General features: G+C 41.3%; 1 protein-coding gene and 1 pseudogene across 1 annotated transcript; one reads left to right on the top strand and one right to left on the bottom strand.

Annotated features, from left to right (window-relative positions):
• The first annotated feature begins 254 nt into the window (after window positions 1–254).
• On the top strand, window positions 255–8,091 carry LOC138588832 (G-protein coupled receptor 4-like; annotated as a pseudogene).
• Window positions 8,092–11,626: 3,535 nt separating this feature from the next.
• LOC138588831 (uncharacterized) lies at window positions 11,627–22,522 on the bottom strand. Its single transcript, XM_069659078.1, has 5 exons — window positions 22,316–22,522; window positions 19,622–19,806; window positions 19,203–19,534; window positions 12,301–12,419; window positions 11,627–11,860 (listed from the first exon to the last, which is right to left on the bottom strand). The coding sequence occupies exons 1-5, from the start codon at window positions 22,520–22,522 to the stop codon at window positions 11,627–11,629; spliced, it is 1,077 nt and encodes a 358-aa protein (XP_069515179.1).
• Window positions 22,523–25,762: the final 3,240 nt, after the last annotated feature.

Genomic DNA, 25,762 nt, shown 5'->3' with positions numbered 1-25,762 from the left:
TCTTCAACTCACACGTTTACATGAATTTATCCAATCAAATTAGATTTTTTGAATGACTGAACGACAGATCTGTTCTACTAGCTTTAGTGATGTCATTAAGTATTGTTTTATTTTACAACTTTCTATGTCCTGATCTCTCAAATTTCAGGTTTCACTCTGAAGAATGGCAGATGTCTCGCTAACCACACCCCACAGAACGAAATAATTGATTACTACTACTACTCGATGGGTATTACAAAAATGTTAATTTCATCATGCATGTGGTGACATGCATAATAATTTCTATCGGCCTTCCTTTGACCCTCATGGCCATCTATGCCCTTTACTCTCTGGTATGTACATTATGACTTTATTTATTCACTGCCTGTGTCATATGTCTAAAGGTCTGTCTTTAAAGGTCCCATATTATGCAAAATTCACTTTGGAATGGTTTTCTAACAGTACTATGTGCCCCCTGCCTGTCTACAAACCCCCCGAAATGAGAAAAGTCTATCCTCTCCTCTCTTGCTTGCTCCACTTTTCAGAAAATGAGTGCTGGAACAGCCCGATTGCAGCTTTTCCCTACATGACGTCATGAAGGGCAATAACACTTCCTCCACGTTGGTGACCCCGCCCCAGATAAATATCTGGCCTGCCCCCTGAAACTTCCTCGCAGGCACTATTTTTTTCCTCTCGCAAACGCTGCTCTGTTAAAATAAACATGGCGAAGGTACGGGCAAAGCATGGCAGTTGCTCTGTTGTTGGCTGCACAAACGAGCACAGGGGTCTATTTTTACCTCCTTCGTCTGAGATTATGTTGCTTTACTGTATAGGCCTACCGAGTGTGATAGCTTGTTGAATGTGGTTTTAGCATAGCAGCTAATGTAAGTTACTGTTGGTAACACAGTTTCCTTATACTACGTTAAACCCTGTTACCACTCTCATCGCGATTACTACAACATTTGCCCTGCAGCTACAATGATAACTTTATGTTGCCACTCATGTGTCACATCGTTGGAAAGCTACGATCAAGCTCAAGATTCGATTGATATTAACCAATCAACAGCAACAGAACATAAACAAAAATTTACAAAATTGACGTAACTCACTGATGAAGACTCACTGTATTCCACTGATGCATATTATTTTCATAAATTCACTCCTGGTACATTGCTAAAGGTCCAGATGATATAATCCAGTAAAGTATTTAGTCCAAAAGCATTATTCCATCAATAAGTATCCATGGATCGCCGTTCGTCGTTACTAATCGGCCGTCAGAAATGCCGCATTTCCCCGTGTATTTACTGTAATAACTTCATATTCCCTTTGAAGTGCCGCTCCGTTCCGCTATCAAAGTGGAGGCGAGCTTCTTACCTTTCCATAGAGGTCTCATTTGAACCAAAAGGGGCTTCCATTACTGATTCTCAGCCTACAATAGCCAACCAGAGTCGGTGTTGAAGGAAGGTGCCTGTCCCTCTTTGACTGAAGGCAGAGGCGGCCAATAGCAACCGAATTAGCGCATGGTACCAGAGTGCAAGCCACAACCTCTTCCAGAGAGGGGCGTGAACGGGGCGTGGACGGGCACAGCTCATTATCATTTAAAGCTACAGACACAGAAACAGCTTATTCTCAGTAGAGCTCAGTAGAGGGAGTTACAGGCTGGCTGAAGTCCAGGAACAAACTGGGTTTTTAGGCAACAGACTTCAAAGTGACTGTTCTGGGACCTCTGAGACCTATGTGAACTTGCTGAAAAGGAGTATAATATGGGACCTTTAAAGGATCTTGATCTGAGTTGGGGCGGGGGGCAGGGAGGAAGTACTGTACATGCTTTACTCCATAATTAATAATTATAAGTAGTTGATTGGACCTGATGCACAAGCTGTTTACATGCAGAACTGTCACACGGCCTGTGCGAAGTGTGCAACCCATAGACTGTATAAAAAGATGACAGCTCCTGAAAAGTGAAGCCAAAACATGTCGAGCGCCCCCTGCTGACTGGCTGCAGTATAGGTCATAAAGCCACCTCCATAATAACAGATGGGACATGGGTCAAACTATTAAATCAAAATACACGTCAAATTTTTCTCAAACATGGTTTCTGTCATTATAGTTAGTTCTTATCATGCTGATTTATGTCCAAGTGTTCATTTTTCTGACAAGTTTAGTTTTAATTAGTTATTTGATGCTGTAAAAAGGATGATTGACAGCTCTGTTCATTGGCAGAATAGAGGAGGAACAGTGAGAGGATATGTAACAAAAACAATCACTACAGTCATTGAAGTTTCCATATCTGTGAACGTCTTCTTCAGACCAACACAAGAAGCTGTTCTGCTGTGCGGGATCTTTGCTGTTTTTTATCTGTAAGTAGAGTGTGTTTTGGTTAGCGGAAGTGGCTACGGCGGCTCCACGTGCGGATCTCTACTGCGCAGCTCTGGCTCCAAATGACATCACCATCACAAGATGGCAGCACCTATCACAGGGCTGTTTTGGCAACAATTTCGTACATGTGTCGTCCTTCTATATTATACAGTCATTGATGCAGGCGCACAGGGCCTCGCACCTCTAATGGGCCCCGCACAGGGTTTGCCCATTTCCGCGGGAAAACTGCAGACATGGCTTTGCATCCAGCATTTCTTTTATTACCATAAAGTATTTTCAACACTGTTGTTGACCCACCATGATTCTGAATGCAACAGCTCTGTTTACACGTGTGCCTTCACTTAAACTGTTTAATGAGGATGAAGCTGACTGACTTTGTTCTTTCAATGCCTTTCCTTTGGCTATACCATGAGATTGACTTTTGGACAGTTGCCATTAAAGAACTTTATTGTTCCCTTAGCGTCACCATCAGTTCAAATTGTCCAATATAGTGTAGTATCCTGGCAGCTGGGCAGGTCGGGACAGCCACTTGGAATTGTGGGACAATGGACCTCAGTTTAATGTAGCTGAATATCCCTCCAATGTTATTGAGTTGTATAAAGACAACAGGCAGCCAGGCAGTTATAACATGAAGTTTTTTACTTTGTACCACGCCCTCATTTTGAAACTGAGCTTAAGAGTGACCAGTCTATTAAAATGGAAGCCATTGGAGTGAATGGAACAACTCTCAGGGCCTTGCTTGACTCTGGGAGTGATCAGACTCTTGTGTATAGGAAGTTTGTACCACCTAATATTATCAGCACCAGTGACACTGTTCCTATCTGTTGTGTTCATGGAGACAAGAAGAGTTATTTAACAGCTGACATGTACATAAAGGTAGATGGTCAAACTTTGCTCTTGAACATTGGGGTTGCTGATTACTTGCCCTACGATGCTGTGCTTGGACGAGACCTCCCAGTACTTTTTGATTTGTTGGAGTCAGATCAAAGCCGAAAATGTAATGCTGCGGTTACCAGAATGCAGGCAAAAAAAAATCAAACTAGCCCTCTGAGATTCTCAGTGCCCTACCCTTCTTCAATGAGCAGTTGTAGACCACACCCGGGAAGTCTCTGAAAACTCGCAGGCCGAGAAGGCAGGAGAAACTCCAACAAACACTTGTGGAAAGACCGACCAACACTGAGCCAGAGTTGCCTTTAGGGTTTCAGGTGCCATCCGATATCACTGAAATGCAGAAATCTGATCCGTCTCTAGTGTCTCTTCTCCAGAAAGCAAAGGAGAAGGAGGCAGAAACTGGGTGGAACTTCAGAGAGGAGTATATTCTGCAAAATGGCATGCTCTACCGTCAACAGGGGTCAGTATTGCAGCTAGTGGTTCCCCAAGCAGCTAGAGGCATTCTGTTCCCTGGGCTGGCCACCTAGGTAAGCACAAAACCACAGCTCGCATTACACACCAAGCTCCACTTCAACCGCTACCCATCATTGGCACCCCATTTGAACGCATTGGGATGAACAGTCTTGGTCCTGTAGAAAGGAGCAAAGCAGGAAATCGTTATATGCTGGCTATAACAGACTATGCTACCAAGTACCCAGAAGTTTTTCCACTAAAGTCCATTAAAGCAAAATCAGTTGCTTTCTTTGTTTAGGTGTTTGGTGCAGTTCTTTTCCAGAGTGGGCTTCCCTCGTAAAATACTGACTGATCAGGGAACTAACTTTATGTCCACTCTGCTAAAACAGGTGTACCAGTTACTTGGTATCAGGAGCCCGAGGACTACACCGTATCATCCCCAAACTGATGGACTGACAGAGCGCTTTAACCAAACCCTGAAACAGATGCTCTGGAAGTTTGTGAACAACAGTGGTACGGACTAGGATCAGTGGCTGCCATACCTGCTCTTTGCCTACAGGGAAGTACCCAAAGCTTCCACTGGTTTCTCCCCTTTTGAACTTTTATTTGGGCATGAGGTTCGTGGACCTCTAGCACTGTTGAGAGAGATTTGGGAGGGAGAAATGGGGAGGGGAACTGTTCCTATGTTGTCTAGATGAGAGAGCGACTGGAGAAAATGAGTGAGCTGGCAAAATCACACATGGCGGAGGCCCAGCAACAGCAGAAATCCTGGTATGACAAGTCAGCTCGGCAGAGATCCTTCGCCCCAGGACAGAAAGTGCTATTGCTCCTCCCCAGTGATGAAAACAAACTGTTGGCCAAGTGGCAAGGACCATTTGAGATCCTGAAGAAACTTGGGCCAACCACATACCAGGTATCGACCCCAGGGCAGTCACGCTCCAGTAGGGTACTGCACATAAATCTGTTAAAAGAGTGTGTGCAGCGACCTGAAAGAAAAGCAGAGGTGATGCTAATAAGAGGTGTACTAGAGGAGGAGGAAGTAGACGAGCAATACTTGCCTCCCTCTAGTGACCTGGTGGACCATGACCTCAGTCACCTCTCAGATGACCAGCAGCTCCAGGTGAGATCAATATGTAATTTTGAAGCATTTCAGGAGAATCCGGGGAGGACAAACATTGTTGAACATGACATTGTTGTTAAAGAAGGTACTTCTGTGAGAAGACTTAGTTACAGGACTCCTGAATGCCTGCTGGCTGCACTAAGAAGGGAGGTGGACCTGATGCTGTCACTGGGGATCATGGAGGCTTCAAGGAGCGAGTGGTGTAACCCGGTGGTCCTCGTACCCAAGAAGGATGGAAGCATGAGGTTCTGCATTGATTTCAGGTAACTGAGTTCAATTTCTCAGTTTGATTCCTATCCAACACCAAGATTTGATGACCTGCTCGAAAAGCTGGGAAAAGTAAAGTACTTGACCACAATAGATCTTTGTAAGGGTTATTGGCAGGTTCCTCTCACTGAGCAGTCCAAGGAGCTGACAGCCTTCAGGACACCCTGGGGCCTCTTCCAGTTCACAGTAATGCCATTTGGTTTGCAAGGCGCTCCAGCATCTTTCCAGAGGCTCATGGACCAGGTACTCTGTGATTTCTCTGGTTTTGCTGCAGCAAATCTGGATGACATTGTCATTTACAGTAACACCTGGGAGGAGCACCTGGATCATCTACATGCTGGTTTGGACAGCCTTCATTCTACTGGGCTTACTGTCAATCCCTCAAAGTGTGTCTTTGCCACTGCCGAGACGGAGTATCTGGGCCACGTCATTGGAAATGGGGTGATACGTCCTCAGGTCAACAAGATCCAGGCCATAGGGTCTTGTCCTTTGCCATAAACAAGGAAGCAACTCCGATCCATTTTGGATTTCATTTCATACCACAATTCTCCACCAGGGCAGCTCTACTCACTGACCTGACTGGATCCCGGAGTCCCAATCAGAACCAATGGACAGAGGAGGCAGTGGCAGCTTTCCATGAAATCCAACAGTCATTGAGTAAGGAACCTGTTCTGTACAGTCCAAACTTTGATGAACACTTTATTCTGCAAACTGATGCTTCCGACAGGGGTCTGGGAGCTGTGCTACTTCAGGGACCACAAGGTGATCGACACCCAGTGGCCTACATCAGCCGGAAGCTGTTCTCCTGGGAGATTCGGCACTAGACGGTGGAGAAGGAGGCACTGGCTATCAAGTGGGCCCTTGATTCCTTCAGGTACTATCTCCTTGGCAGACAATTCACCCTGGAGACAGACCACAAGGCGCTTCAGTGGATGGAAAGGATGAAGGATACGAATGGAAGAATCCCCCGCTGGTATGTGGCACTGCAACCGTTCCGCTTCAGCATTCAGCACATTCCTGGGAAGGACAACCTTACAGCTGACTATCTCTCCCGCTGTTCCAGTGAGAGTCCTGAAGGGGGGGAGTGTGTGATGGCCACAGCCACACAAGGGTAATATCACCCTCACCTTCACCTACACTCTCACCTCATTGGTTTTCTAACAGAACATGTTCATTTTTATTTTGTAGTTAACCACACAAACAATTTATACGCTTAGTTTGGTTTTGTATTAGTTTATTTTTGCATTTGAGCTTACATTGTCTAAATTTAGTGCACACATTTTCACACTGTAAGATTAGACACACATTTCTGTTTTACTAATCATTTTTTCTTTGTCCTTGAGTTACCTGACTGTTGGGGGATGGCACTTCCTGGTTGGAGCAAAAGGCGTGGCCAAGGGTTGTGAACTCTCTTATGCTGGAGCCAGCTCATTGGAAGAAACCAAATGCTCTGATGTCATGGGGGGATTTGGGTTTAGTTAGTTTAGCTCTGTATTAAGTTTCACTTTGTGTCCATTTTGTTTACCCCTTGTTTTTGAGTTGGTTTGGCCAAACCCCTATATATGTTCCCTGGTTATCTCATTATGGGAGGTCTGTTTGTTATGTTCACACTTTAGTTCCTCTCAGCTTAAGTAGAGTTATATTAAGTTGACCTCTTTTACAGGCCTAGTTGTTATAATTTTGGTTTGTACATTTAATGTTCTTTTTGGGTAAAATAAAAACCCAAGTTTTCTCAAAACTCCTGCTGTCTTGTGCCTTACTGCCTGGTCCCTAACAAGGGGTTTAACCATGAGTGTGATTGGGAGCATGGGCAGTCATACATGAATGGAGACTGTTGTGTTAAGATTTCAGTGTCTCTCTGTTGAAGGCAAGTAAAGTGCCATTCAAGACACCTACAGCTGCTCTGCTGTGACTGACTACCTGCAAAACTACTGCCAATCCCATCAACTTCAGCAGTTCTTTGTATTTTATGCTAATTAGCAGACTTAGCATGGTTTCATGCTAAAATGAGCTGGCCAGTTAGAAAACATTATCTGCTCAGCATCAGCATTAGTTTTCTAGTGGTGTTGGTAGATCTCATTTGCATAACGTACTGTATAACCCTGGTCTTCAAAGGTGGAGAATGACCTCTTCAAACTGTCAGTATGAAATTGTGAGACATCAGTTCAGAAGGAGTTAAGAACATGTTAATAACTTCCTGTGTACTTTTCCCAATGTTTTCCTGCAGGTGCAAAATGATCATGTTGCTCCGATCTACGTCATCAACCTTCTCATTTCCGACCTCATTCAGCTCTGCTGCATGATCGTTTGAGAGGCAAATCATGAGGGCTGGGTTAATAACATTGTGTTTTATGTTTACAACTGTGGACTAGTGACCAGTGTTGGCTTCATGGTGTGTGTGGCCCTGGAAAGGTATCTCTTTAAACAGTCTGTGTGTAGTACTTGAGTATATCATTCTGAAACTGCTCAAAGTAAGTATACATCTTATGTTACAGGTATTTGGTCATTGCCCAGCCACTGTGGTACCGCTTCAGAAGAACCATCAAGATCTCTGTGGTGGTCTGTGTGGTGATCTGGGCCTTACCTCCTCTCTATTTCCTCACTTGTTTTCACTGGGCCACTTTTGATGTCTCAAAAACCATCTTCTCTGTCGTCCTTGCCATTCCCTTCCCACTGTTCATATTCTTCCTGGTGGGGACCCTCAAGTGCTCTCTGCTTCTATCTCAGTCCCCTCCGAGGAAAAACGACGAATTGTGGCCATTGTGGTCGTGGTGCTGCTTATTTACACGCTGCTGTTTCTGCCAAGGGCCATTTGGCCCCTGGCAGGTGGATACAAGTATGACAACACTCTTAACGACGTGTCTTTCATGCTTCTTCAGTTGAGTCCTCTTGCAGACTTAGTTTTGTATATTTTCAATAGAAAGGAAACCATTGACAAACTTTTGGCCTCTGTGTGTTGTTGCAAAATGGAAAGCAATGATAACAGCATATCAACAGTGTGAATGTTGTCATTATGAACACAGAGACAGAGACAGACAGAGGAGGAAACAGACCAAAATGTGCTTTTTCTCAGTTATAACAAATGAATGTTGTTTTAAAACCTTGTTTGTTTTAACTATATTGTAAATTTACTGTGAAAATTAGGAACTAAAAATACTATTGTTAATCAACAGAAGTTTTCTTTGCGATATCTGTTGGATGCTTGACAACAGGGAGGACATAATATGTCACAGTATCTGTCATTTTATATGAATTGTACTTTTTAAGGAAATTCAAATAAAAATCTGGATTAAATAAACTTTGTAAATTTTGTGAAACATTGTGTGTATGTTTCTTCAGTTGAAACTCTGACTGATATCTAGCTGAGATCCAACAAGTAACAAGAATATTTCTCAAAATGTCTGATCATATATTGAAATACTTTGGCTCCTGATGAGCTAACTGGACAGCTGATATTCACTATGTGTTCTTTGTGTTCTCTTTATAAGTGCTTGTTTAATTCTGGGAATTTTAAGTCGTGTACTCTTTGATACATTTAAGGGTGAAAAGATTTTTTATATCAGAGGAAGATAAGGAGATGAAGATACCAAATATCAACTCATATCTTTACAGCAGGAAATGCACATCATGTTCTTCATGTCAAATTTGTTTAGATGAAGAAGATGTCAATTCTCAGGCAGTGGTGTGTCATTACTCACTTGTGTGTTTGGTTTTTGTTCAACAATCTAAATATTCTGTATAATAACACTTCACTAAGAATAGATTGCAGCCCCTAATGGAACCGTAAATTGCGCATCATTTGCCCCCACTATCTGCTCCATCTCAAGGTCCGATTCACAAAGCAAATTGCACTCATGATAATGAAGCGCAAACACGCCCATAAAGTTTCACAGATCTGTGCAGTTTGCTCTTTTTTTGTATCTGATTGTGGAGAGAAGCTGTCTGCACCTCCACTCTCTGCTGCACGGTGCTGCGCTCACAGGCAGTAGCTGAGCTTCAAACTGACAGAACTCCATGCACAGATCGATGATGAGCAGGGAGAGGAGGGGGCAGATGTTTTAATAGTTTCCTGTAAACACTCGATGGGTGTTTACTAGTTTCACTGTCTGTAACACAGCTTCATTTTTATAAAAGAGCGCGCAACAGCTCGCCCATAAAATAATCCCCGTCTTGTGTAATGGCTCCAGGCCATCCACACATGTGGACAAAGTGTGCTCGTGTGCCGGGGTTGAGCCTCGCACAGCCCCGGACTGACTGGTCTCCTGATTATAAAAATAATGGCAATATGTTATTAACGGGTTGTTTTTTACAGACAAATACATTTTTTGATCACACAAAAGGTGGAAATGTTGTCATGATCAGTGTAAACTCAGAGCGCGACAGCCCTTATAATACTGCGTCGCTGTTAGCAACAGCTCTCTGCAGACGGTAATATTTTCACTCTAACTGCACGGTGCTGTCATTTGTGAATTAGGTGCTTTTTGCCAAGAAGCTCATTTGCATAGAAAGGAGCCAAATTTCCCCCGAATGTCAGCATGATGACTTATTTAAATACGCGCAAACGGCACCGGAGCACAGAGACACTGTTTGCTCTGCAGCGCACTTTTGTGTGCACTCAACCCTCTGCGTGTGCTTGGAGAATGACGCAGAGTCTTTTTGTGTCACTTGCACAGGTTTAGCGGGCGCAAAAGCTGTGCAATCCTTTAGTGAATTCCACCTCTATATGTTCTTAATATGTATATATTCTACTTACTCTCTTGATCAGCTCTTTTGCACAGACTGAACCAGTTCCTTTGGTTCTCATACTGCACGGATCAGTGGAGTGTGATGAGTTCAAATCAGCCGTGGGGAATGTGAAAAGGGGAATAACTAAGCATGTGCTCCATGTGACTGAATGTAAATTATCATTAGAACCTACATTTAAAGGTAGAAGGCAGTTTAATGTAACTGTGGGCATACATAGGACCAAACTCTACTCATCTTGTCTCAGATTCATATTGCACATATTGAACCTCAGCCATTAAACAAAGGATCGCTTGAGGCAGTTGAGCTTAATTGACAAAGTTGATGAACTTTCATGAGTCTCACAGTTTTTGGTTGTTTATTGTTACATCCTGTTGGTGTTTCCTGTTGTGTCCTCCAAGTGAATCATCTGATTGAAAGCACCTGTGCTAATAATTTGGCCAAGTCTATAGCAGGCCTTTAGTTCCTCTCTCTCTCTATGGGCCTTTCTCAAACCAGACGCTCCCACTCACACTCCATCGCAGAGTGAACTCATTCACAGCACCCTTCGTTTAGGTGAAGGGATTAAATACAGCGCCGAGCTTTGAGACTAGCTCCCCTCACTCCAGCGGTGACAGGAAATGTGTGTAACCGTGGTTTCATGTCATACAAATAACAAAAGCTAAATACCAGAGTCATTAAAATCACTCCACATCATGAGCAAACTTCATCCCGAGCTTGCTTGGTGGCATTTCTTATTTGTAAATATACTTTTTTTTAAAACTCATGTTAATTTCCCAACTCAAATGCAGTAACATACCTCCCTGGTGTTGTCTAGTATGTTCAGTATTTGAGCCAGATCCGACACCACCTGGTTGGATGTACTTATTGTAAGTCACACTGGATAAAAGCTTCAGCTTGTGTATTTCCAAAAGGACCTTTTTTCAATTATTTAGAATATTTTTTTAAATCTACATATCATTATTATTTTTGGGGCTTTTTGCCTTTATTTATAGGAGGTGGGAATGTGGGGAGGAGAGAGTGGTGAGTGATGAGTGAGTTGAGGACTGTGGCCTCTGTATATGGGGTGCCTGCTCTTTCAACTGCGCTGTGTGTTCATGTAACTTTTGAAGTTTTTTTTTTTACCCAGAAATCATAACTCTTTTATCATCATCTAAGATAAATGATTGCCACGCTCTTATTCATGGGCAAAGAACATTTTAAAAACCAGGGACTCTTGCTTCACAGTTGGGGCTGCTAAGTAATCCTGTATGATAAAGTTGTTTGACCATCATTAACAGTTAGACGTGACAGGCATTGGCTACTACTTATTTATAATAAAAATGAAGCTTGGTTTCTTCTACAGAAAGAAGTCTTGTTTCCCTCTGCCATGTAGAAAGAGGACTGTGGTAGCAATCTTTCTTTCAGTGCTGGACTATGGAGATGTTATCTACAAACATGTGGCAACATCCACGCTTGCGCCCTTGCACTACTTTCATCTGTTACACCACTGTTTCTCTCAAACATAAGAAACTATGTCCTCAAAGAGTTCCCATCTAAGCAGCATTGCGTAATGTCACATACAGAAGAGTGACGCTTAGAGCTTGATAAATGTGGAAGGAAGTATATCGTTGATAACACCAGTGAGTAACAGTTTCCGTCTTTATGGAATTTTCCACACGTTAAAAACATTAGAAATCTTGAAACTGCATTGCACTGGTTACTGCAACAATCTTTATTTACAGCAATAAATGCTAAAAGCTAGCACAGTTCCTTTATGTGTTTTAATGTGCTTTAGGGTTCCATTACTTAGGACTAGTAGTAGAAAGGGATGTTGTTCATGCAGAAGTTGGGTTGCAGGCTCTCGAAGGTGCAGTCAGACGTGTCCATGGCACAGCGGCCGCAGTGGCAGCTCAAAGCCACAGGGTAGGTGACAGTCGGGTCCACACCGGGAGGACAGTCAGGAAGCTCAAATGTCTTGTGGTAGAAGTCCCGGTATGTGCACACATGCTGATAAACGTTGCTGAATGGTATCTTGATGACAGGGTCCTAAATGGGAGAAAAAAGTTAATCATATCTGGGGAACACTAGTCTATGACTGCAAACCTGAGTTATAACCACTCTTTGGACAGAAAGGTCAAATCTAGGCCAAGCACAAATTGCTAAATAACCCGTTAAAATAAAAGTGAAATGGGAACAAAAACGCCAAAATAAAACATTTACGCTTAAATTAATTTTTAACTTTTAATTAATTATTTTTATTATCTTACTGAAGGTTTTTGTGGCGTTTTCTTCCTCAAACATCCAAGTTCCTCTTTAGTTATTCACTTATAATTTATTTTTTTATTTTATTATTCATACTGTTTCAATTTTGTGTCGATCTTTTTATTGTTTCACTTTATAAAAATGAAACATGACTGAAATCCTTCAACACAGACAGGAACTATAATGTTAATCCTTTGGCCTCTTTCATTTACTACCCACAATACCTTGGTGATGCAATGACCACTGCAGATGGTCGTCTCCACTGCGTGGCACTTGGGACAGCCCTCCTTCTCCAGAGACACCGTCTGGTTGATGAGCTGGCAGGGCGGCAGCTGGAAGGCCACTGGTGATTGAAGAGAACAGGGGTCCGTTTCACAAAGAAGGTTCAACAAACTCTGAGTCTAACCCTGAACTCTGAGTCGATCTACTCTGAGATAGGAAACTCTGAGTTTTCGGTTCCAGAACAGCTGATCAGAGTTAGTTCAATCAACTCTGAGTAGGTTCACCCGGAGTTAAGTGCGTGCACGCTGACTGTAAAAAGTCAGCATTAATGTAGCCCCGACAGTACGATCCACCATGGCAACGGTACACAAAAAGAGGTCTTCCTACGTCACACCAGTGGAGCTCGAAATCCTCACGCGGACGTTCAGTGAATACAAGCATGTTTTTAGAAAAATAAAGTAACACGGCTGCAGCTGCAAAAGAGAGAGAAGCGGCGTGGGAAGAAACTGCTGCTCAAGTAAATCTACAAGTTTGAACTGGTCTATTTATCTAACACTTAATCACGACCGGAAGCTAAAATTTATATTAATTTAGGAGCAATCCAGCGGGAGAAAAAAACATACATGGAAGCACTTCAATCATATTTTAAATATTAAACTAATGAAACATCATTCAGTGGCTGTTTTAATGTGCATTAGCTTTATCCCTAACATGATGCTGACTTCACATACATTATAATTTAGGTTGATTAAACTGAATGTGTTAGTTTAAATAAATAAAAAAATTCCAATAACTTAAGGTGTCTTATTTGAGTGCTCTCGGCAGTGGTGGTGGAAAATCTAAAAATGATGACTTTGACACAGATTTGTCTTTTGATTTTTTTTATCATAATTATAAAAGACTTTTGCAAAGGGGTCAGAGCAGCACAGAGACGCAACGTTTCTTCTTTTAATTCGGTAACCGCTTAAACACAAGCGTGAGACGGGCTGAATGAATGAGGAAGTCGAATGAGGGTTTTATATTCTAGAGGGAGGAGACAGAGCGAAACTCTGAGTTTCCTGAAGAAAACCTGCTCGCGACCAGGTTAGGTTCATAGAGTCTGTTACTACGGTAACTGACCGAGAGTTTAAGTTACCTCCCTCTGTGAAACGGAAAACTCAAACTCAAACTCCCTCATATCAGGGTTAACAGACTCAGAGTTTTCAATAAACCTGCTTTGTGAAACGGACCCCAGATGAAAGCATGGATAACACCTATAATACCCAGCACTGTCAGACCAAGCTCCAACCGCTCTATTCTTACAGCACAACTGACATCGTAGCTGAAACAACTACACATGTGATCATTAACCACTCCATTTACATTTCTCTGTTGTGTAATGTTTTAACTGAAGTGGTTGTAGTGTTGCGTAATTGAATGACCTCTGTGGAAATTGATGCTAAATTTCCTCTTTAAATGTAGCTGCCCAGGGACCGCTTAAATAGTTAAACTTTTGGAACACTGCCTTGCTCGTCAATGTCCCTTCTCCCTCACCAACCAATCAAACTCAAGAAGGGGCAAGACTACCGATAAAAACTTTGTCAACAACTAATCCTTTCGTTTTATTGAGGGTACAGTTTCCTTGTGTCGACATGCAGCAAATGCCTGGACACGATTCCTTTCCACTGTTTTTACATTTTCTCTGTAAAAATGTCTGTGATTTAAAGCAATTCTTACCTTTCTGGCATGTCCCTCAGCACTTAGTTAAAATTTGAACATGAACAACTCTGCCTTTCTTCAAAGTTCCACCCTCTTCCCCCTGCCTGACCTCTGACACTCCCCTCCCTCCCTCCATCCATCCCTGACGCGTGCAGTGAGAGAAGCAGCGTGAGTGAAACGGGTCATGGGAGTCAGAGTCAGAGGCACAGGTAAGTGAAAAATAACCAACAGTAATTAAATAATATTAAATTCTGCATGTGGTATAAAATAAAATTCCCTCCCTCGTAACGTTTAGTTACCTTTTGTAGTCTGACGAACTACCAACGTTACTATCGTAATTATAGCATTTCATCGCCTGTTTGTTTACAGTCAGATGCGTCGTTTTTCGGCAGAATTAATATTTTCTTGCTGTCATAACGTCTTACCTTGCCTGAATTGTCCCGGTAACGTTTGTCATTAAATTAGGAGCAGTTGAAGCAGTTTTGTTTAAAGGTTAACTTTGTTGAGAACCTGTTTGTCAGCTAATGGTAGCTAACGGTAGCTAACTTTAGCCCTCGTTCAGACGTTTAGCTTCAACATTTTTTTCTTTTAACTTTATGTTATATAGTCACAAAGAAAAAGGCTCTTTCTTTTTTTAAATTGTGGTGCTTCTTTGAGGAGAGTGTGGTTGGATATCCCGACTACGTTCCGGATCTTCAGAGGCAGGGGCCGACAGCAGCAGCCGACAGCAGGAACCAGCACAGGAGGTGTAAGAGCCCAGAGAACGGCAGGTCCTTCCAGGGGCTGCCAGGGTAGGAGCAGCAGGGCCGTGGGGTGATGCAGAGTGGGGAATCTGCTGAGGAGAGGCCCGGAACCAGCAGACAAGCTGCCCCAAGATCCACAACAAGAGCAAGTCGGAGGGCACGTGGACCTGCTGTACTCAGTCCTGACGATCTCATCCGAGTCCAGCAGTTTCAACAGGACAGGGTAGCAGCCGAGCGGGTAAAGCAGTACATTATTATAGTCATCCTTGTAACGATTCATCTTCTTATTGTTGTTACCAGTACTGCTGTTGTTGTTGTTGTTGTTATGGCTGAGATGTTCAGCAGCTTTTCTATATTTGTGTTGACATTATTGCTCTTGACAACAACATCTATTGACATGAATGAGTTTGTTTTTTTTTGCACAAAAAATTGTTTGTAAATGTTTACATGTCTGTTGCTGCTTTTGAAATGTTCTTTTTGTGTGTGTGTGTGTGTGTGTGTGTGTGTAAATTTTAAGCCATTTTATGTTTGAAAACAATTGTATATATACATATATTTTTTCATATAGTTTTGTATGTTTTCTTATTCACGTTGTTCAATAAAACCTTGCATTATATAATTGCCTTTGTCTTTTTACTCACATAAATTAATGTTTATTATGCTTTACTTCCATTATGCCCCCTTTTCATATTCCCACTTCATCTGAATGAACTGCAGTGAATTGCTAAAATCAATTTTTTAGAAAAACATTTATTATTGTACACAGTTTATCTTTTTTTTTTTTTTTTTTACAGCTGTCTTCTATAACAAATTAGCTATTTGGTCCCAAAAAAAAAAAGCAAATAAATAACATAAGGCACTTGCAAGATTACTGTTTAGTAATGCAAACAAATCTTTTAGATGTAACATTCAGCTCTTCATGAGTTCCAGGGGTACCAAGTCTTGGCTGGTGCTGGATGTCCTCCATTACTGTGGGAGTGGTGTACCTTGACAAAGAGTAAAAAAAAAATAGAAACGTGACACAGGATATAAATTGCATAAACTCAAACAGGCTAGATTTTATATAGATCTTAGGCTGCTTTGGCACAGAGTGATGTTATCACAATGTACAGTAAGTGGAGCAAGTGTATGTATCAACTTACAATTTCAAATTCACTACTGGTAAATAGTACTTCTTCCCAAGGATGGAAAAAGTCACAAACATAGACAGATTGGTCTTATTTACACAGATGTCAGCTAGCCAGCATTATCTATTAACCGGAGAAGTCTTCTAGCAATGTGCTGAACTAGCTCTGGTTACTGTACAACCAACCAAGTCAAACGCAACCCCGGAGTTATAATACTAGAACTGGGTTAATGACAACTTCACAATAAACACTGAGGCTAACGCTGAAGCTAACGTCACAGGTAGTGTAATATTAAACAAACCAAGCTGTGGAGTCAGTTTGTTTACACTACCGGCGCTAACGCTAACGCTAGGCTAAATTTCCCTGCACAAATAACATAATATTACAGAACAACAGTAACTAGTAACTGATGTTATCACATGTAATGTTGTGTTCTAGGATTAGGCAAACTAAAAGTACCTGTCCAGCAGAAACTCCGCGACCATCTCATCTCTTTTTAGCTCCGGATGTAGCTGCATTAGCCTCCTCCATTGCTCGAAAGCAGAGCCGATGTTGACGCACGTCTTGCCTCTTGCCGCATCAAGCTCTTTCTTTATGGCAGCTTTTTGTGAAATAGTCTTCTTTGTCCTGATAATTTTCTCTGTGGGGGCAGCTGATGATGGAAGTGGCAGCTCGCCTTGGTCAGTCTTTGTCAGTTCTCCGTTCCTTGCTCTCTCTCACCGCTCTACTGCTCTGCCAGAGAGGTGCGCAACTTGCGCGCCATGACAGCAGTGCAACTGCGAGGGACGCGGCGACGGATGACAGACAGGAAGCTCGGCAAATCAATTTACTCGGACTGAATAAAATGACTGGTCAGACTTTTATGAGAAATATATGAGAATTAAATATTGATGAGTTTCAACGCCTAGTGGATTTCTTTTACATTTTATTGTGCTATACGCTTATTAGGAGCATTTTATGATTACAAAAGAAAAGTGTAAAAATGCCAGAAAGGTAAGAATTGCTTTAAGACATTTTAAAGGCACAAGATCTCATCTGACGAAGTCCCTACGCCAATGTCTGATGTTTCTCTGCAACCCAACTGTCCACAGATCTGATGGTAAGTGATCACATGCACTAGATCCCTGATAATATGACACTGCTAATAAGGAAGTGAGAGAAAGTAGTCAGGCAGGATTATGTGAAACTGCGATACAACCACAAGGTGAGAGAGCTTGATGGGCCTTAAGTGGGATGATTGACGGGTGGCTTAATGTGTATTCTGTATTTGCTTCAGGATTCCTACATTCGGCATGAAATTACAGACAGCAAAACTTAAGTAGAAGAACGCAGAGGAGACAGACTGTTGAACTGAGGAAAACAAAGAGAAAAACAAATTTTTTTTTTTAGAGGACAGTGTGTGCATTTAAAAAAAGATATTGATTCTGATGTGAAAGACATTTTGTTAGCTTATTGTATATGATGGCTTACCAGGTATCACACTATCAACTGAGTTAATAAGATCGATAAAAGAGTTGAGCACAACAAAGATTAAGACACAGCAAAGTAAAACATGATGTAACAATAAACAACCAAAAATTGTAAGAATCATGCAAGTTCATCAACTTCATCAAATAAGCTCAGCTGCTTCAAGTGATACTTCCTTTAATAGCTGAAGGTTCAATATGAACCTGTGTATGCCCACAGTTACATTAAACCACCTTCTACCTTCTAATCAATTTTCTATTATTCTAATGTGTTTTTGAATCACGTTTGTTTCGTTAAAAAAAATGTATACATATTTCAATTTAATTATTTTTCAGAGCCTCGCCTATTGCGGGTGATCCAGGTGTTCTGCTGTTACCTAACAGGTAGAGGGAAAAACCAGAGAGGGAGAGAGAGAGCAAACAGAGCGGCCGGCACGTAACAACCGAACTGCACCGGCGCTGGCGGTCGCCATATTGAGATAGCAGCAAGTCAACACGTAACAGGAAACTTAAAATAACCGATCTTCTCATCACTACAGTCCTCTTTAATCTCTCCAGGGAAAAGCGAACAACCCCTGACTCCTATTAACTGGCCGACGATTAAATAAATGTTTGATAAACACTGCACAGGCTAACGAGCAGCTAAAGTGACCACAGTATACCTGCTACTTAGTGCTAAAAATATATCAATACAATTAAACTAACTTTAACTCACCAAAAAGCTGGAGCTCAGACTTCTCTTCATAAAGTCTCATAAATCCCATTGAGACAGATTATTTGTCCAAACTTTGACTGAAAAAATCCCCAAAAGTCTCCAACAACACAAACAGGTGAAGTTAAGCTCAGTGTCTATGTCTGTGTTGATGTCTATCAGACAGCCAGCAGGATACACCTGTCAATCAAGTGAGCCGGCCCCTATGATTTAAGGCTTAATATAATTAAAACGAGTGCGTTATAAAAATAAAATCACCCCCGTACAGTTTTCTTGAACAATAAAATTAGCTATTTATAATAAAACAGTTGTTTGTTCCAGGCTGTAAACATGTTTATTTCTGCTGTAAAAATTGGCATTTTCCCATCTGCTGTAATGTTATTTATTGTTTTTTGGAGCCTCAAGTGGCCACTCAAGGAACTGCAGTTTTTTGCACTTCCGCATTGGCTTCATTTTTCAACACCGAAGGTTGCTGCTTGGGAAAAACACGGAATTATACAGTTTTCACTTTTTCACTGTGAACAATAAACACCCTTGCAAAATATGAGAATATCCATTCAAAAGATATGGCCCCTTTAAAAAGGAGAAACATACAGGGCTTCACAAAATGTAATGTTTCTTAGATTTTAATCCAGTCAGTAAATTCCCTTTTTTTTGGAGAAAAAAAGAAATTGATTTTTATTTGAATTTCCTGAAAAAGTACAATTTCTATAAAATGACAGATGTGGTATATTATGTCCTCCCTGTTGTCAAGCATACAACAGATATCACAAAGAAACTCAGAATGACATTGTGAAAACTAGCAGGCCTTTTAGGCTGCACACATAAAATGTTAAGTTCCGAATTTTAACAGTAACTTTACAACATAGTTAAAACAAAAAAGGTTTAAAAATGACATTCATTTGTTATAACTGAGAAAAAGCACATTTTGGTCTGTTTCCTCCTCTGTCTGTCTCTGTCTCTGTGTTCATAATGACAACATTCACACTGTTGATATGCTGTTATCATTGCTTTCCATTTTGCAACAACACACAGAGGCCAAAAGTTTGTCAATGGTTTCCTTTCTAATGAAAATATACAGAACTAAGTCTGCAAGAGGACTCAACTTAAGAAGCATGAAAGACACGTCGTTAAAAGTGTTGTCATACTTGTATCCACCTGCCAGGGGCCAAATGGCGCTGGGCAGAAACAGCAGCGTGTAAATAAGCAGCACCACGACCACAATGGCCACAATTCGTCGTTTTTCCTTGGAGGGGACTGAGATAGAAGCAGAGAGCACTTTGAGGGTCCCCACCAGGAAGAATATGAACAGTGGGAAGGGAATGGCGATGACGGCAGAGAAGACGATTATTGAGACTTCAAAAGTGGCCCAGTGAAAACAAGTGAGGAAATAGAGAGGAGGTAAGGCCCAGATCACCACACAGACCACCACAGAGATCTTAATGGTTCTTCTGAAGCGGTACCACAGTGGCTGGGCAATGACCAAATACCTGTAACATAAGATGTATACTTACTTTGAGCAGCTTCAGAATGATATACTCAAGTACTACACACAGACTGTTTAAAGAGATAGTTACCTTTCCAGGGCCACACACACCATGAAGCAAACACTGGTCACTAGTCCACAGTTGTAAACATAAAACACAATGTTATTAACCCAGACATCATGATCTGCCTCCCAAACGATCATGCAGCAGAGCTGAATGAGGTCGGAAATGAGAAGGTTGATGACGTAGATCGGAGCAACATGATCATTTCGCACCTGCAGGAAAACATTGGGAAAAGTACACGGGCAGTTATTAACATGTTCTTAACTCCTTCTGAACTGAGGTCTCACAATTTCATACTGAGAGTTTGAAGAGGTCACTCTCCACCTTTGAAGACCAGGGTTATACAGTACATTATTTAAATGAGATCTACCAACACCACTAGAAAACTTCTGATGCTGAGCAGATAATGTTTGCTAACTGGCCAGCTCATTTTAGCATGAAACCATGCTAAGTCTGCTAATTAGCATAAAAAACTAAGTACTGCTGAAGTTGATTGGAGTGGCAGTAGTTTTGCAGGTAGTCAGTCACAAACTATTGTAGTGAGACTGTACTGACAAACACAGAGCAGCTGTGGGTGTCTTGAATGCACTTTATTTGCTTTAAACAGAGAGACACTGAAATCTTAACACAGTCTCCAGTCTCGTTTCACGTATGACTGCCCGTGCTCCCAAACACTCTGGTTAAACCCCTCCACAAGGAAATAACTTCATGTTATAACTGCCTGACTCCCTGTTGTCTTTATACAACTCAATAACATTGGAGGGATATTCAGCTACATTAAACTGAAGTCTATTGTCCCACAATTCCAAGTGGCTGTCCCGACCTGCCCACCTGCCAGGATATTACACTATATTGGACAATTTGAACTGCTGGTGATGCTGAGGGAACAATAAAGTTCTTTAATGGCAACTATCCAAAAGTCAATCTCATGGTATCGCCAAAGGAAAGGCATTGAAAGAACAAAAACAAGAACAAAACAAATCATCCTTTTTACAACATCAAATAACTAATTAAAAATAAACTTGTCAGAAAAATGAACACACAATCAGCATGATAAGAACTAACTATAATGACTGAAACCATATTTGAGAAACATTTATTTGACGTGTATTTTAATTTAATAGTTTGACTCATGTCCCATCTGTTATTATGGAGGTGGCTTTAGGACCTATACTGCAGCCAGTCAGCAGAGGGCGCTCAACATGTTTTGGCTTCACTTTTAAGGAGCTGTCATCTTTTTTGGGTTGCTCACTTCACACAGCCCATGCGACAGTTCTGCATATAAACGTCATGTGCATCAGGTCCAATCAACTACATATAAATATTAATATTAATATTATGGAGTAAAGTCTTTACGGTACTTCCTCCAAGCCCCCCAACCCAGATCATGGTCATTTGAAGACAGAGGGCCCTATTTAGACTGTGGAAGGTGCACAGTCTAAAGCGTTCGGCGCTAAGTGATTTAGTGCGTGTCTGACCCACTTTTGCTATTTAGACGGCGCACAAACCGAGGCGCAAGGCGCAAAGAGGTTGGTTTAAATCCCTGGATTATTCATAGGCGTGTTTTCGGCATAACATAAATCAAACCAATCAGACTGTCAGCTCTCATTTCCTTTAAGATCCCGGTGCGCCTGCAGGCAGGCGTGTTGCTATTTACACAGCGGATTTCAGTCATTCTTCTTATATAAACCGGACCATGACCGGCATGTTCAACTCATTTCTTCCCACTGTGTCCTTGAACAAGCAGAAAAAAACACAGGTCACTGTACGATACATGTCGAAGCATGAACTGATGTTAAAGCCACTGTAGCAATCCCACTGCCCAACAGAAACGAAAATGAAAATAGACGTACATTTATGCTGTGTACATTTACACACGAGGCACAGCATTAATGAATTAAGTCTCCAGACAGACAGGATCTCATGTTTATTAAAGTTCTGTGTGCTGACCATCAAAGAAAGGTAGGCTGTAAATGTTTATTTGCTTATTGTTGCTGCTGGATCACATGGCTGTATTCTCGTGCGTAATGGAGACTGGACAGTGTATTAATATCTGTGGCACAATTGTCGGTACCACAGGTAGTTATTTTTGAGTATGGTCATTAATTTACCTCCTAGTTGCTTGTGTGTGATTGTGTCACGGTTTATGCTGTATTATAGGGAGCGTGCGTCTGAATGAGCGAACAGTATAGAAAGCTTTGTGTCGGCCTTTTTGGCTCGTGCACGGCTGGAGCAGGAATCTCCCTGAGGTGAAGCAGGTGTGTGTGGAGGAGAGCTTGTCCACGTCTCCCCGCACTTCTCAGCAGATCAGTCACAAACCGAAAGCAGTATCATGATTTAAGAAAATGAGGGAAACCAAAGCTTGCAGTCTGTCCCTCAAACAACGTTTTTTCACTGTATCTGCAGACACACTGCTTTTTCCTTGTGAGTAAAAGCGCTGCTGTGCTTCCCCGCGTGAGTGACAAGCACACTCGTGTTGTAAACTCGCCGATGTATGTCCATAATGCGCCCTCTGAATAGCAAACACAGATTGCGCCCTAGACTTTAGACTGTAGACCAGTTTTTGATGGTCTAAGGCGTGGTCGCTTTCTGCGTCCTCTAGATAGCAGCACGCCACCCGTTTGCCTGACCACACCTCATATCAAAACCTTGGTGGACGATAGGGCCCAGACTGTTAGACATATGACACATGCAGTAAATAAATAGTCATAATGTACATACCAGAGAGTAAAGGGCATAGATGGCCATGAGGGTCAATGGAAGGCCGATAGAAATGATTATGCATGTCACCACATGCATGATGAAACGAACTTTTGCATACTCATTGGGAGGATTGTCGTAGTAGTAATCAAATGTTTCGTTTGCATCGTAGAAGTAGTAATAAGATATGTCGTTCTGTGGGGTGTGGTTAGCGTAGAGATCTGCCATTCTTCAGAGTGAAACCTGAAATTGGAGAGATCAGGACATAGAAAGTTGTAAAATAAAACAATAGTTAATGACATCACTAAAGCTAGTAAAACAGATCTGTCGTCCGTTCAGTGTTTTTTTCTCTCTCACTTTAAAAGCTGATAAATATCAGTTTGTTTATTCAAACTAAACCTTATAGTTAACATTAGTGAGACATCAAACTGAAATTTATTTTTTGATCAAAGCTTTTTACTTGGATTAAAATCAACACACTGATTCAATTACCCACAATTCATTAGTAGCAGTACCAATGTGAAATTAAAGAAAAATGTATTCTGTGATTGGCTGGTAAGCTCATTGCCAAAAAATGTAAACGTGTGAGTTGAAGATGTTTTCCAAAAGAAGAGGAGAGATTAGTTTGCACTAAAGATGCAGAAAGTTTCAATAGTTATTGAAGTTATTCAATAGCAGATTATTTAACAAGAAAAAAAGCAAACAGTACATAGCAACAGCGTCCTTACAGGCTCTAAGTTTGGGCTCTTACATTATGTACATTTGCTGTGGAAAATATTCTCAATTTTGGACATTTTGAAATAATCCTTCACGTTCAGAAATTATTCGGCATGGTATAAAAAAAAAAAAACTGCAGGTTACATTTTTCACATTGAGTCAAATATTTTGTGTGATTAAATAAAACAAATTTAGGTTCTAATTTTATTTTTGTCAGTGTGCAATTTAACACAACTGCAGTTTACTTTGTGTTCACCAACAACTATATCAATCAACAGCACTAAAAACACCTGTCAGGGGGACAATTTTGGGTTTGTACTTACAGTGAATCAAAACAGAAAATGTTATTATATTAATAAAAATAATAATGACAAGAATTTTTCAGAAGGCTATGTAGACATGTTCTAGATATAAATGCATTCAGTTCATTTGCAAATACCTTTTCAGACATTAAGATGTATTTATTCTTTTCAATATTTCTCGGATAAGATCAGAATAAAAGCATTTTAAAGCCACAAGATCTCACCTGAACGAAGTCCCTACGCCAATGTCTGATGTTTCTCTGCAACCCAGCGGTCCACAGATCTGATGGTAAGTGATCACATGCACTACGTTCTCAATAATATGACACTGCTCTTCTAAGGAAGTGAGAAAAATTGGTCAGGAGTCATTATGCGTCTATTGAGGGAGGCGGAAACTGATACAACCACAAACAGCTTGTCATAAGGAAAGCAGAGAGATTATAGATTATAGATTTATATTCTGTGCTGTTTTTAGGTGGACCTGTGTGTAAGAGAACTTGATGGGCCCGAAATGGGATGATTGATAATGATTAATTTAAAACAGATATTGATTCAGATGTGAAAGAAAGATATACAGATATTATTTTAGGACATATTTTTAAAAAACAAAACTGCGTTTACTAATTGTATACACTATCAACTAAACCAATGAGATCGATAAAAAGGGTTGAGCACAAAAAAGAGTAACAGGTGCCCATAAAGACTGTCTATGCAGTGAAAATGTACAGCCACAATAGAAACCAAATGTTACACAAGAGCTCTCAGAAAATGAGATAATATTGATCAAAAAAACTGTCTGTCAGCATTTCACATACTAGGGCTGCAGCACATTTCCTGCTCTGACCACACCTCCCACCAGTTTATCACAGACATGAGTACAGGTCGCGCAAGGACCAGAGTGGAAACTCTCCAAATCTACAACTAAAAGGCATAAGACATTTCAAAGTAGTAAGCACAGAGCACACAATGTTACACAATGACACAGTTGTCATTTCCATTTTCAGTGCCCACGTTCTTTTTCTAGCAAACGTATCGCGCCCACCTATGAGCCAATGGGTGTGTTGGTCTATAATGAGGTGGGGGTCATGCAGTATTTTCCTGCTATTTAAAGGCCGATTTATTTAGGTAGTCAGCTGCTCATACACAGGTGAGTTCACATCACGCGTTCCTCTGCTTGTTACACGGATGCACAGCAGGGATCCTACTCAGGAAATATCAATGCATTTGCTGATACAGTCAAATGGAGTAGTAGATAGGACAGAAGTCTGAGACGGCGAGCTTTTGTTTCTCCTGGCATCTTTATACTCCTTTTAGCGTGAGGCCAGTTTGGTGATGGCTCGCTCATCTCTCCGTCCTCCTTAGCCTTAGGGAGATTCCTGCTCGAACCCTGCATGGACCAAAGTCTCCAGGCCCAGACCAACATCAAGCTCTCCATCATGCGCAATCACTGTCATGGGACTTCTCTCTAATACACGCAGAATCACATACACTCACACACGCTCACGTACAACTAAGGGGAAAATTTATTATAAGCACCTACCAGTGGCACCAACGATTATTCCCACGCTGTCCAGTGTACATTACGCACACAGTAGAGAATACAGACATGGATACCCTTTTCAATGTTAAGTATACTTAGTGTTAGTTAACATTGTCACAGTGTCTCTCTTAATTTGGAAAGACACTTATTCTGCTGCTGTGGGATTGCTTCAGCGGATATAACATCATTCTGTGCTTCAATCATTTGTTCAATATGTACCATATTTCATAATTGACCGGTGTGTGCTCTGCATGTAGGGGCACAGTGGAAGGAGAGAAGTTATATGAGCCCACCAGAGCCCGGTCCATTTAAGAGCAATGGTGGAAACCTGCGGTGTAAAAATAGCAACCCCTTCCCGCACACGCACCTTGCTTTTAAAGATAATGAGAGATGACACTCATGACAAGTTATTCCTAAATCTCAATAAGGCGTTTATCGTATGCAAAAAAAAAACAAAAAAACCTATACACCCTCTGCACACACAGAAACATCTAGAAAGCTGCACCATCAGAGTAAGTAAGGCAGATGCAGTAGGCGACACGTGCCCCAATTCGACATTGCCACCTGGTGGAAAGTCTGCACATAGAAGATTAGTTTGACTCAGCAGTTAACCCAAATACTACAAAGATAATAAAAACCAATAAATCAAAGGCACAGGGCTTTTATTTGAAAGTATCTCGGGCAGGGGCACATTTTGAGATTATCAGGAAGTTGTTGAATTTGTTTGCAGCACAGCAGCTTTTTCCTGTTCTGTTCTGACTGTATTCTGAGTTTATATTTTTTTAAGGAGATGAGAAATATATTTCAGCCCTGGATCATTGAGTAACTTATAAACCAGCAGCAGCAATTCAAAACACATTTTATATGTAACGGTAAATGAACGGGGTAATTTCTTTGGCTCGCTCTCAA

Source organism: Semicossyphus pulcher, unplaced genomic scaffold (assembly GCF_022749685.1).
Source record: "Semicossyphus pulcher isolate SPU_LCO1_2020_fin unplaced genomic scaffold, fSemPul1.0.p SCAF_12, whole genome shotgun sequence".
NCBI lineage: Eukaryota > Metazoa > Chordata > Actinopteri > Labriformes > Labridae > Semicossyphus > Semicossyphus pulcher.
The sequence above is the reverse complement of the archived record's forward strand: the minus strand, read 5'-3'. Positions and strand labels throughout refer to the sequence as shown.

Excerpts from the sequence above, each read along its gene's own strand:
- LOC138588831 (XM_069659078.1), bottom strand. The coding sequence starts at position 22,522 with ATGGCAGATCTCTACGCTAACCACACCCCACAGAACGACATATCTTAT. Across the intron at positions 19,807-22,315 it reads TCTATGCCCTTTACTCTCTG|GTGCGAAATGATCATGTTGC; the intron begins GTATGTACATTA and ends GTTTTCCTGCAG. Across the intron at positions 11,861-12,300 it reads GTGGTCATTGCATCACCAAG|GACCCTGTCATCAAGATACC; the intron begins GTATTGTGGGTA and ends TCTCCCATTTAG.